Source organism: Panthera tigris, chromosome B3 (genome assembly GCF_018350195.1).
Source record: "Panthera tigris isolate Pti1 chromosome B3, P.tigris_Pti1_mat1.1, whole genome shotgun sequence".
In the NCBI taxonomy this organism is placed as follows: Eukaryota; Metazoa; Chordata; class Mammalia; order Carnivora; family Felidae; genus Panthera; species Panthera tigris.
This window is the reverse complement of record NC_056665.1, coordinates 32,785,792-32,798,605: the sequence shown is the minus strand read 5'-3', so window position 1 is coordinate 32,798,605 and position 12,814 is coordinate 32,785,792. Positions and strand designations below refer to the sequence as shown.

At 39.0% G+C, this 12,814-nt stretch overlaps 1 protein-coding gene across 7 annotated transcripts in view; it reads left to right on the top strand.

The window, feature by feature from the left end:
- Positions 1-12,814, top strand: part of NEO1 (neogenin 1) — a 235,704-nt gene that overhangs the window by 166,122 nt on the left and 56,768 nt on the right. For 5 of the 7 annotated variants that reach the window (XM_042988434.1, XM_042988436.1, XM_042988435.1 and 2 more), the window contains one exon: positions 7,680-7,899. In XM_042988434.1, the coding sequence (XP_042844368.1) occupies positions 7,680-7,899 (220 nt within the window). The remainder of the gene's footprint in view (positions 1-7,679; positions 7,900-12,814) is intronic. The other 2 variants (XM_042988437.1, XM_042988439.1) reach the window with 1 other exon arrangement.

Sequence of the window (12,814 nt, the reverse complement as noted above, 5' to 3'; positions counted from 1 at the left end):
ATGTGGCATTAAGTAAGGATCTAATTTCATTACTCTGCATGTGGATATATAGTTGTACTAACACCAGTTGTTGAAAGACTTTTTTCCCACATTAAAATTTTTTGACACCTTGGCCAAAAATCAGTGGACCACAAACTTAGGGGTTTATTTATGGACTCTCAGTTCTCTTCCATTGATTTATATGCCTACTAATATGCCAATACCAAACTGTCTTGATTCCTGGAGCTGTATTGTAAGTTTTGAAATGGAGTAATACAAGTTCTCCAGCCCTTTTTTCTTTTTCAGAATTGATTTGGCAATTCTAGGCCTTTTGTCTTTTCTGTTACATTTTAGGAGCAGCTTGTCTTCTTAACAATGTTGTCCTCTAACCCATGACCATTTATTTATTTAGATTTTCTTTTCATTTAGATACTTTTGTTTTAGATGTTGTTTAATTTCTCTCAGCAATGGGTTGTAGTTTTGAGGATATAAATCTTACACTTCTTTTGTTAAGTTTATTTCTAAGTATTTTGTTCCTTTTTTGATGCTATCATGAATGAAGTTGTTTTCTTAATTCCATTTTTGGGTTGTTTATTCCTGGTTTATAGAAATAGAGTTGGTTTTCGTATATTGACTTTGTGTTCTGTGACCTTGCTAAACTTATTAATTCTAGAAGGGTTTTGTTTTGTTCTGTTTTTTTGGGGGGGGGGCAAGTGAGCAAGGGGCAGAGAGAGAGAGAATCCTAAGAGGGGCAGAGAGAGACAGAGACAGAAGCATTGCTCACCTGAAGTGGGGTTCACCCAAAGCGGGGCTCATCCGAAGCAGGGCTCACCCAGAGTGGAGCTCGAGGTCACCTGATATCGGACTCAGACTCACCAACTGTGAGATCATGACCTGAGCTGAAGTCAGTTGCTTAATGACTGAACCACCCAGGCACCCTTTATTTACTTTTTCTCTTTTTCCCACCTTCCTGCACTGGCTAGAACTTTCAGTACCTGCTTAATATAAGAAATGAGAGCTGACATGTATCCAACCTTAAGGGAAAAGCATTTACTTTTTAACCATTTCATATAATTTCACTGTAGATTTTTCAGGATGAGGAACTTCTGTTCTTTGTTGAGAGTTTTTATCATGAATAGGTAGGTGTTTGATTTTGTCAGATTGCTTTTTCTGCGATTATTAAGGTGATCATATATTCTTTTTTGTCTCTTAATATGGCGTATTACATTGATTTTTGGATATTAAACTAGTCTGAATTTCTGTGATAAATCCTACTTGGTCACAATGTATAATCCTTTTAAAATGCTACTAACTACGGTTTGCTAGTGTTTCATTAAGGGCTATTGTATCTGTGATCATGAGGGATATTGATCCCTAGTTTCTTTTCCTTTGGCTTTGATATTAGAGTAATATCGGCCTCACAGAATGAGCTAGAAGTGTTTCTCTTCTGTTTTCTGAAAAAATTACGAAGGATTAGTTTTATTTCTTGTTTTAAATATAGCATTTACCGGTGAAGGCATCTGGGTTTGGACTTGTCTGTGTGGGAAGATTTTTAATTACTAGTTAAATGTCTTCATTTGTTTTATTTCTACCTAGATTTTGTGTTTCTTCATGAGTAGGTTTGGTAATTTTTGTTTTTCCGGGAATTGTTCTGTTTCCTCTGAGTTATCTGATTTATTGACATAAATTTGTTCATAATTTTACCTTATAACTTACCAATCTATAGGGTTGGTAGTATTGTCTCTTCTTTGATTCTTGAATTAGGCAGTTTATGTCTGCTATTAATTTCTTAGTCTTGTGTCTTTTTTTTTTTAAAGAACTTGGCTAAAATATTATTCAATTTAATTTTTCCCAGCTTTATTGAGGTATGATTGTCAAATGGTAATATATTTAAAGTGTCCAACATGATGATTTGATACATGTATACATTGTGAAAGGATTCCCACAATTAAGTTAACAAGTTAATTAATACACCTATCACCATACATGGTTACTTTGTGTGTATGTGTGAGAGAATGCTTAAGATCTGCACTCTTCACTAAATAGGAGATTAGGTAATTTATGGGAGACTTCTCTTCTGGTAAAAGTATTTAAATTTCCCTTAAGCATTGCTTTAGCTGCATCCCATAATTTTTAATTTTTTGTTTTTATTTTCATTCAGTTAAAAATATTATTTAATTTTTTTGTGTGATTTCTTCTTTGACCCTTGGGTTACTTAGAAGTGGGTTGTTTGAGGGGCGCCTGGGTGGCTTAGTCGGTTAAGCGTCCGACTTCGGCTCAGGTCTTGATCTCATGGTCCGTGAGTTCAAGCCCCGCGTCGGTCTCTGTGCTGACGGCTCAGAGCCTGGAGCCCGCTTCAGATTCTGTGTCTCCCTCTCTCTCTGACCCTCCCCCGTTCATGCTCTGTCTCTCTCTGTCTCAAAAATAAATAAACATTAAAAAAAAAAGAAGTGGGTTGTTTGATTTCCAAAAATTTGGGGTTTCCCCATATTTATTTGGATTCATGTGTTTGGGGGCTCTACTGTTAGATGTAAATGTATTTATAATTGATATGTTCAAAGAGGTATATAATTCAATGATAATGGTTAGAGATTTTAATAGTCTACTCTCAAAAACTGATTAAAACAATCAGAAAAAGCTAAGAGTATAGAAGATTCAAACATCCCTATCAGCCACTTTGACCTGACATTACAGAATCTTCGCACAACAACTACGTAAAACATAAAACAAGTCTCAAGAAATTTTAAAAGACTGTAACCATACGAAGTATGTCTCTGACCACATCAGAATTAAATAAGATATCCACAGTACACCTGTTCTTTGTCTGGGGCTTGGTATAGAAGCCTCAGAGGTGCCTCAGGGCACCTGGGTGGCTCAGTCGGTTGAGTGTCTGATTTTGGCTTAGGTCATGATCTCATGGTTCACGAGTTCAAGCCCCACATCAGACTCTCTGCTGTCAGCGCAGAGCCTGCTTTGGATCTTCTGCCCCCATCTCTCTCTGCCCCTCCCCTGCTCTCATAAAATAAAATAAAATAAAATAAAATAAAATAAAATAAAATAAAATAAAATAAAATAAAGAAGTTGTAAATCCCTCAAGCTCAGGGTTCTTCTCCTGTTACAACCTGCTGCAGGTGTAGGCATCCATCCTGGGCCTTTAAAACATTGCCTTTTTGGCACTTGAGGGGAATGGAGAACTGATGAAAACAAACAAGAAGCTCTGACCATTGCCATTGCCCTGAGTAATGAAGTTCTTTGTCTCTGATGTGAGGCTTGTGTTTTTGCCTGTGCCCATGAAACAGTAATAGGCTGTCTTGTTAGCTTAAAAGTAAGGTAAATCTCTGACACTGTATAGTTCCTGACAGTTTCCTTTAGTTCTTTGAACATATTTTTAACAGCTCCTCTGAAGTCTTTGTTAAATCTAATATCTAAGGACCCCGAGACCTTTTTATTGACTGCATTTTTTTACATTAGCCTCTGAGTGTAAGTCACACTTTGTTTCTTTGCATGTCTCTTCATTTTTTGTTGAATATTGGATATTTTGGATAGCATATTGTAGCAACTGTGGGTTCTGAGTCCTCTTCCTCCCCCCACTCCCGTTTCCCAAGCTGTTCTTTTTTCCTTAGTATAGTTAGCTGCCTGGACTAAATCTGTGACATCCATCTTCCCCACACTGTGTGACCACTGATGTTTCTGCTCAGCTTTTGTTCTTTATTGTTTTGTTTTTATTTTTAAGCCTGGATTTCTAGGGTAACCCTTGTGTCTGTATGGATTAGCATTTATCCAAATATCAGTCAGAAGTTGTGCTCAAATATCTCAAGCCAGTAAGCCTTCCACTCTTAGCTGATGGATCTGTGTGTGGTTTGGGCAATGCATTCAAAGTTCAGGTCATTTTTTAGCCGGCCTCAGCTTTTGCTTTCTGCGGGGCTCTCTCACTTGTGCTCTGAATACACACATAGGTTCCGCTGACTGAGGATATGTAGGTCATCTGGACCTCTTCTTGGCTCTGCTGCATATACGCATGGCTTTCAGTCTTCCTGGATTATGTGGAGAACTTCTCAAGCCTTCTTACTGTTTTTTACCTCACCAAACTCCCTGTTAAATCCAGCCTATCATCTGCTGTTTGCCCCCAAATCACAGTCTCAGGCTAGCAGAGACACTGGCCCTTCCTTTTCACTTGCCACCAACATTGCCACTTTAGCTGGCAGTGCTCCACATCGAGTGTGCCCCTCTGATGGCAGCAGCAGGGCCACTAGCTTCTGGGGCCTGCCGTACCCTGGTTGAACAACTACTCCAACAGAGCTGGGGAGCTTGGAACAGACCCAGGCAAGAATGGCACACACAGACTCACTGATTTTACCTGAACTGTGGTAATTTTTATGAGTAAATCCTTCTTGGTTTGTTGTATGCCTTTGGCCAGTTTCCAGTTTTTGACAATTTTGTCCAGCTTCATAGCTGCTTTTGGGGAAGAGCATTTGTTGACATCCTCAAACCATCATGTTAGAAGTCTAAAGTCCCAATCTGTATCGTTCTGCCATTGATCCTGGTGTATCTTAACTGCCTATTTGATTCTCTGAGATCACGTAAGACCCTTTCCCTTACCTGCCCAGCTAGATCATGGAACGGCAGCAAAAGAACCAATTTGGGGAAAGTGGGTATAAAACACTAGGACCACAGTGGACATGGGTTTTTCCCATAGTTAACTAGGAATCATTTACAATGATCTGCCATTATTTACACTTTGATTCTGTGTATAACTGGTAAAATACATTTGCAAAGCAAATGTTTACACAGCATCATTATATTTGTATATACTTTGTAGCAGCTACAAAGATTAAAATATTTGTGTGCGTGATGAGCTTCTAGAAACACTGGTCCCCATTGCACTAACATTCTCCCTGATTTTTTTCCACTTATTCAATAAATACACATTTATTACATGCCCAACGAGTGATGCCAAGAGGAAACAGATATGGATTTCATCCTCAAGGAGCTTGCAGATGAGCGTGATTCATCATGAACATGAAAAATATAAGTGGGAAGTGCTGGATGCCATTCAAAACGTACAGATGTGTGCCCTAGAGTTCCATGGGCCAATTGAAATGTCCGTGTCTGACCAGTTCTTAGTTATCACCCATCACTTGTAGCACCTGGTCTTCCTGCTTACATTCTCCTCCTGGTTGCCTTTATATTTAGATTTTTCTGTCAGTGAAAACATGCACCTAGTGCTTCCACATACACTTTTCTTATTGATGATATTTGTGTGGTTCATACCAGCCTGGGACATGAGTGGGGAGCGTTTCTAGTTACAGACAAGGAAACTGAGATCAGAGAGACTGTGTGACTTGCCCAACTTCACGTTATTAGGACGTGACAGAGTCAAGTTTTGAGTAGAAGGTCTTCGTACTTGAAATCCTGGGCTTTTTCCAGTATGCTGTACTGCCTCTCACAGTACAAATTTCCTCTCCTCTCCAGCCAGCAGATAGTTGGGAAAAACTTAGCTTAGTGGGTCAGGTCAGACTTGGAAGCAGTTTTTACGTAAGTGTATTTCTGGATAGACAGAAATGAAGCAACAAAGCAAGACCGTATTCAGGCTACTCTTCAAATCATTTCCCTCTAAGGGTTTTTAGTGACTTAATTTTACATAATCAGAGATTCAGCATCGCCAGTTGCTTCTTACACATTTCTCTGGCACCTGTGGGATCATTACTTTGGACACAGCATGTTCATCATTTGCCATCTCTCCCTCAGTCTCTAGTCTCTTTCAATGTTGTCATTCTCTGCGAATGACACCCCCAACCACCCATTCTCCCAAGCCTGGTTTCTCCAGGAACCTGGAGCCCTTGACTCCTTTCTTATCTTCACCCCAACATCTAATCCTGTCATTCCCATCCTACCTCATAGGGTTGTTGTGTGAATAAACTGGCACAGCACATGAAAAAGAACTCTGAAAGCTGTGAAGGAGAGGTATTTCTTTTCTCTGAGGAAGCGCGTCTATTCAAGCATCAGGGATAAGAATGAGGCCTCAGAGGCCATTCAGACGTAACGGTCTTACAATATTGACACTTGTGTCCGTGAAATGTGGACTTGTATCTTCTGTGACTGTGGCTGTGACTTCATGGTCTTACATGCTGACAGCACTCTGTTCTCTCCAAAGTACTTTCTCAGAAAGAGAGGAAAAGAGAGAGTAAGTGACATGCACAAGATGATAAAATTAGTAAGAGGTCCAGCAGGAGTAGAGCTCCTATTGGCTAAACGCAGAGGCCTCTTAAACTAGAAATCAAAGTTGATTTTTTTACACTCCATCACTTACCATCTGTGACTTAGGATGAGTGGTTTAGCCCTCTTAACTGTCAGCCTCTACATAGAAGACAGAAATAAAATTTTTCATAGAATTGTTGTAAGGATTCAATGAGTACATGAGCCAGAGTGCCATGTAGAAATGATAGCTGTTGGATGACTTTCACCCTGCCCCACCTGAATAGCGACGTTAGGTTGGTCTTCCTCTGTACTTTCCCTTAGAGAACTCATTCTACCTGGTGTATTTATTTGACTGCTTCACTTTAGATTCTCTGCAGTTCACAGATCTTTCCTGGAGATTGTTGACTTAGCATTTCATTGAAAACCAGCTTCAGGAGTTTTTGTGTTTTCCTCTCTGCCCTTTTTCTCCTAATTTTCCCATTAAGGTTTTGACACAATTCTGATGAACTCCTTTAGTTGAAAGTTGTGAAATTATCCTTATACTTTCTGGCCCCAAGATGAAGGAGATTTTAAGTTCACTATTAGGAAAATCAGAAGTGTCCAGCAACAGAATGGACTGCCTCAGCGAGTAATAAAGTTACCCATGACTACAAATATATGAGGCTCTTGACAAGCAGAGCTTTGACTTGCCTTCACTTCATCTGTCCCACCCAGTTCCTGAGTTCTGCAAGCCACAGAAATATATATTGCAGAGAGGGCTGTAACAAACAGATAAGCTACCTAAGTGTTGTATTTTTATGGTTTTGGAATTTTTGATTCATGTTTTTATACTATTGTAGTTAAGTGAATTGATGAAGATAGCAGATGAAATATTTGTGAAGTGAGGAGAGTCGTCGAACTTCCCTGGGGATTGCCAAATTACAGAGAGCAGAGTTTAATGTTAGTCTGAAGTTAAAGAGGTGGCTCTTGAGTCTCCTGCAGAGCCGAAGACCCACAGCTGTGCCTTAAGGCTGACGGTAGCCTGGGCCTGTGCTGAGAGTACCTGCACTCCTCCATACTACACATGTTATTCCATATTTGATAAAGTAGCTAAAAATACTGAGGTTTTATCAGTAGATGAGACTTTTATGTGAAAGGTTTGACAGGCGATGCATGCTGCTTTCAGGATTAAAAAAAGATTACTTGGTCACTGCTGTGTCCTTCTGTGAGATGTTTTATTCTCAGCTGTCACCTTCCCTGTCCCTTACCCACAACCATTATAGTGACCAAAAAGTCTGCTTGCTCTACAGTGATGTGTCTTGAATAGTGCCCATTAGTTTTCAGTAGTTACCCCTGGCCTGCATGTTAGCCTTCAGTTTAATGGCCTTTTTTATGTTCATTCATTTTATTTTATTTCCCATCGTGGTTTTGTTTATTTCTTTTTTGTTTTTTGTTTTTCTGTTCTCTTTTTTAAAACCGTCGTGGTTTGCCCTTCATATTCCCCAATGTTTGCACATGACAAGATGTTGCCATCCCAACATTACCTCCCACTTCACTGACCAGTGCCACTACTGACCATCTAGCACCAGCCACAACGGGACCACTGCCTTCAGCTCCTCGGGATGTCGTGGCCTCGCTGGTCTCTACCCGCTTCATCAAATTGACATGGCGGACACCTGCATCAGATCCTCACGGGGACAACCTTACCTATTCTGTCTTCTACACCAAGGAAGGGATTGTTAGGTAAGTGTCTGTGTGTCTGGAGCCAGTGGTTGCATCTTGGTCTACCCCAGGCCAGTCATGCTCGCCCTGGCTCTTTGTTGTGCAGAATCTGTACCAATTTTCAGTCCAGAAAATATGACCACCAAGATGCATATTTCCCAATTTTAGGTCATTAAAACTTATCCCAAACAGACTCAAGTACTGGTATTCTTTCCTGCCTCCCTGGAATGACTTGGGGAGAAGGTAGATAGAGCTTTTTAGGTAGAAGTATTAAAATGTAATGAGGGCTGTTCTTTTTTCATAAGATTCAGTCAGCACAGCCTATAGGATGTGGCTTACTTAGAACATTCAGATTCTAGAAATTAAGGTAGACTTAATTTATGGAAGTAATCATAAATGAGTATTTGCCTGCACCCTTATGTGGATGTGGACTGCCCAGCTCTAGGGGGTCTCCTTGATGATACAAGAGTAATTAGCAGCTAATTTTCCTAAAAAACAGCACTTCCATTAAATTTCTCTCCATCTCCACCTCTTTTAGGAGCTCATGTTGCTTCTCCATTGCTTATGGGAGATTTTCCAGAATCCCCAGGCCACTTTACCCATGGTCCAGCTTTATTTTACCTGTCCAGCCTTACTTGCCTCACCTCACAGTTTAATGCACTTTCTAATGAAACCAGTCCAATTCCTATCACTACACTGCCTTTCTTCAAGTGTGTTCTCTTCTGTCACTTCCCCCTTTCCCAACTGAAGCTGAAGTTAGTGAATCCTTTGTGGCCCAGATTAAGCCCCATGAAGTCCTCATGCATTTTTCTCCACTTTTTCACATAGTCTTTCTCTTCTATGCATTTCTGCCACTAATATTGCACTTAATTATGACAACATAGGATCTTATGCCGCCATAAATTGTTACTCTTCTATTTTATGTATATTTGTGTTGTTTTCCCAACCAAATTATAAAAACTTTCGGAAGAACCAAGCCGCATGCTGTGTATTCTTAGCATTGTCAAGTAGATTTCTTTATTCATATCAAAATAAGAAAGCTGAAATCACTGTTTGGGCTGGGGCCCTCACAGATGAAATAAAGCTTGTGTTTCTACCAGGGTGCTTACATCTGGTACATATTGTATTTAATAACTAGACTGTCAAGTTCCACAAATACAGGAACCTTAATCATAATCCCTTGATTTAATACTTTTGAGAAGTCCGAATGACCTAATTTGAGCCAGGTGGAGATAGATAGAGCTTTGAGATAGATGGAGCTTCTGCTAGAATGATGTTTATCTGAACACTGTACCAGATGTTTTGGGCATTGCAAAGATAAAGAAACATGGTTCTAGACACAAAAAGGCAAGACATTACTACCGAATGGCTTGTGTTAGAATGCCTCCAATGGTCTTTCACATCTCCTTGCTAATTTCATAATATTTCACAAAAGAAAAAACCATTTAGTAATTCCTCAGAATAACAAACTTCTTTCCATTATAGGTCCTTTGTCTCTGCTGTTCCTTCTACCAGGAATGCATTTCCCTCACAAACAACTGTTTCTGGCTTCTTACCAGTCATCTTCAGATGACACCTTCGTAGGCCTTCCGTGAATACTCACTCGGCTTAGCCCCCCCTCCAACCCTATCACACAGTGATGTTCTGGGGCCAGTTTGTTTCCAAGCCTGTTGTTAAATTTTCAGGAAATTTTGTAAACCCATGACAACTTGGTAGCTCAAAATGGGGTGTGGCATGAGTATTTACTGAGACAAGTGCTACAAACCAGAGCTGGTTATTAAACGTTGACCACAACACCACTGCTGTCACATCATCCTATTTTGTCTTTCTGCTTTTGTTTCCAGAACACGGAACACTCTGAAATTTTCTCTCTTTATTAACCAATTTCTGGTGTCTGTCATATCAATAGAATATCACCAGCACCTGGAACAGGGCCTGGCATATAATAGCAGTAAATAAATACTTGTCCAGGGAATAAATTCATTTCAGTCAGTGGAGAGGTAACAGCTTATTCAAGAAGTCATGTTGAGATAATTGACTCCATTTGGTGGGAAGAATGGAAGTTCTACAGCTCTGTCTTATATCATGTATGACAATAAATTATAGATAGATGAAGAGATTTTAAAGCTTATAAATGTATTAGAAGAAAATACAACTGCTTTATCATTTGAGTGTGAAAGGCCTTTTAAAGGAAGACAGGAAATCCAGAAGCCACAACAGGAGAGATATACAAAGCTTATTATACAACAATGTAAAATTCCATGTGATAAAACATCATAAACAAAATCAAACCATCAAGTGATAAGCTGGGAAAAATTGGTAACAGTTATAAGAAAATAATATTGCCATCCAGTCTATATAAAGAGCTCCTATAAGTCATAACTAAAAGATACTCCAAGAGGCAAATGCTACAAGTGGATGATTAGCAGAAGTTAATGGAAAGCCTGTTAAAGTTAAAAAAGGTTTTGCCATCACTTGTGGTCTTGGGAGATACAATGTAATAATACAAAAAGTGAAACCATTTTTCACTTACAAAGTTGGCAAAGATTTTAAATTGATAATATCTAGTGTTAAGCAAGTTAAATTCTGGGAAGAAATCCACTCTAGGCTTTTGGTGGCAATATAAGAGTAGCCTTTGGAGAAAGTGGTTTGGCAGAATTATTTTTTTTAATCTCTTTAATGCATATACCTGTCAGCCCAACAGTTAACACTTCTGGGTGTTCTATAGATAACTAGTATGCATAGGGCACTCATAAAAATGTTTATTGTAGCATTGTTTGTAAGAATGAAAAGAGGAATGAAGGTAAATGCCCATTCATGGAGAAATGAGCACATAATTAATATACGTATATCCACATGAAATGTGATATAGGAATTTTTAAGTGATGTGTCTATATATTTTGATGTGTATGTAAATGCTTAGAACAGTGATTCTCAAACAGGCAGTTTGCCCATCCCTTGGGAGACATTCGGCAATGTCTGGTGACATTTTTGGTTATTACAACTTAGATGAGGGAGGATGCTTACTGATGTCCAATGAGTAGAAGCCACAGATGCTGATAAACGTCCTGCAATGTGCAGGACGGTCCCTTACAACAAAGAATTATCTTGCCCAGCAGCTCGCTAGTACCAAGATTGAGAAAAGCTGACATGGAGAGATCTGGTAAGATATCAGTCCATGCCACGGTTAGGTGTCAGGGAAGGACATGCTTTGAGGAGAGAGAAAAACTGGGACTTTCAGATTTTTTTTAACTATATATACTTTTGTTTTTAATGAGAATCTGTCACTTCAATTTAAAATTAAATTGTCAGGCAGGAAGACAAGGCAAGTATATATAAAGGAAGAAGAGATGCAAGGAGGATCCAACTTAATGTGTCTGTCTGGTGTTTGAAGGATGGGAAAGTAAGAAAGCTGGCTTAAGTGGCCCAGAGTTTTGGTAGGAATTAGTAAGAGATTATAATAAAGTGGAAGCTTGGAGCCAGATGTCATAATGCCAGTAAGAATTTGGACACAGTCAGTTCAGAAGGGACCATTTTAGACTCCTGAGCAAGTGTGCACTGTGATTTTATTAGCTTTTCTTAGTAGTTTATGAGCACTACATAGAAGAGGAGAAGAAATAGTCAGCGAGACAAATCAGGTAGTTAACCTAGTCGTGTGGTAGGTATGGCCTGGACGAAAGGGAGAGCCGTGACTTGGAGTGGACAGAATAAACCTGGGGAATATTTCAAAGGAAGGTTCTTGGAGACTAATTTTTTTGTCACTTCATTTGTGAATGAAGCTTATGATTTCTGAATATAAGCAATGAAGGAGTAGAAAGAACACTAAGTCAGAAGACTATATCCTGCTCACTTGTTTTGTAAATAGAATTTATTTGACCTTTATAAGCTTAACTTTTCCCATCTGAAAAACGAGGGTCGTAACTTTTCTTCATAGACTTATAATCAGAATGCAGTGTGAGGATGTATGCCACTACCCATATTTACAAAGCCTTCCACTTCCTGCATTTGAAAAATCAACCACCAGGTGGCAGTATGTGTCTTGGTCATATATTGGTCATGTGTATTGGGTGCCCGAGTTTCTTGAGATTTCAAAGGGTTCTTCCTCTGCGTTTTCATCTAGGAAATGTTTGCCTTTTTTTTTCCCCCAATGCCTTTAGTGTAATAGAAGTGCATTTCTGATATTAGGCACTAAATGGAAAAAAAGCAGAGTGAGTTATTCCAAAATTAATAGCATTTCAGAGATGGACGAAACCTTAGCTATAAGTTGAGCCCAGGAGTTGGCAAGGCAGGAAGACAAGGCAAGTATATTGGACCTTGGACCAAATCAGCCTTGTTATTTTTATGACCCAGGAGCTAAGAATATTTTTACATTTTCAAATGGCTACATTTTAATAGGTTATATAAGTAACTACATAATATTTTCCATTTTGTCTGTAAATATTTGCTTTCTGGCTCAGAAGGAATTAATGATTGGCCTACAGTCCCCCAGAAAGCTAGTAGCTTGCCAGAAGTAGAATTGAAGCTCTTATCGCCTAGCCCAGCACTGTCTTAATATAAAAAATACCTTTGTCTTTCTCCCTTGATTCTTAGCTAACACATTCTAACCTAAGTTCCATTGTAACGTCACACATTTATGAGAATTGTACTTTGTAACTCACCCTGGATCTTGTCCTCAAGTCAAAAGTTTTTTCTAGACAGACACATGGTTCTGGGACCTCAAACCAATCTAGTGTTACAAGCTTTTGCAGGTAGGTGCTGGGTATTTATTTCATCTGAAGGAATCATACCTATTACTGATTTTTTAAATTGTAATGCTTCTATAGAAATTTATTCCAGATTTTCAGTTCTCTTCACTCATTTCTCTTGTTTTTTTCCCTTTCACAATAGGAATGAACAAAAAATATACACGTTATTATTACTATACAAAGGTTTACAT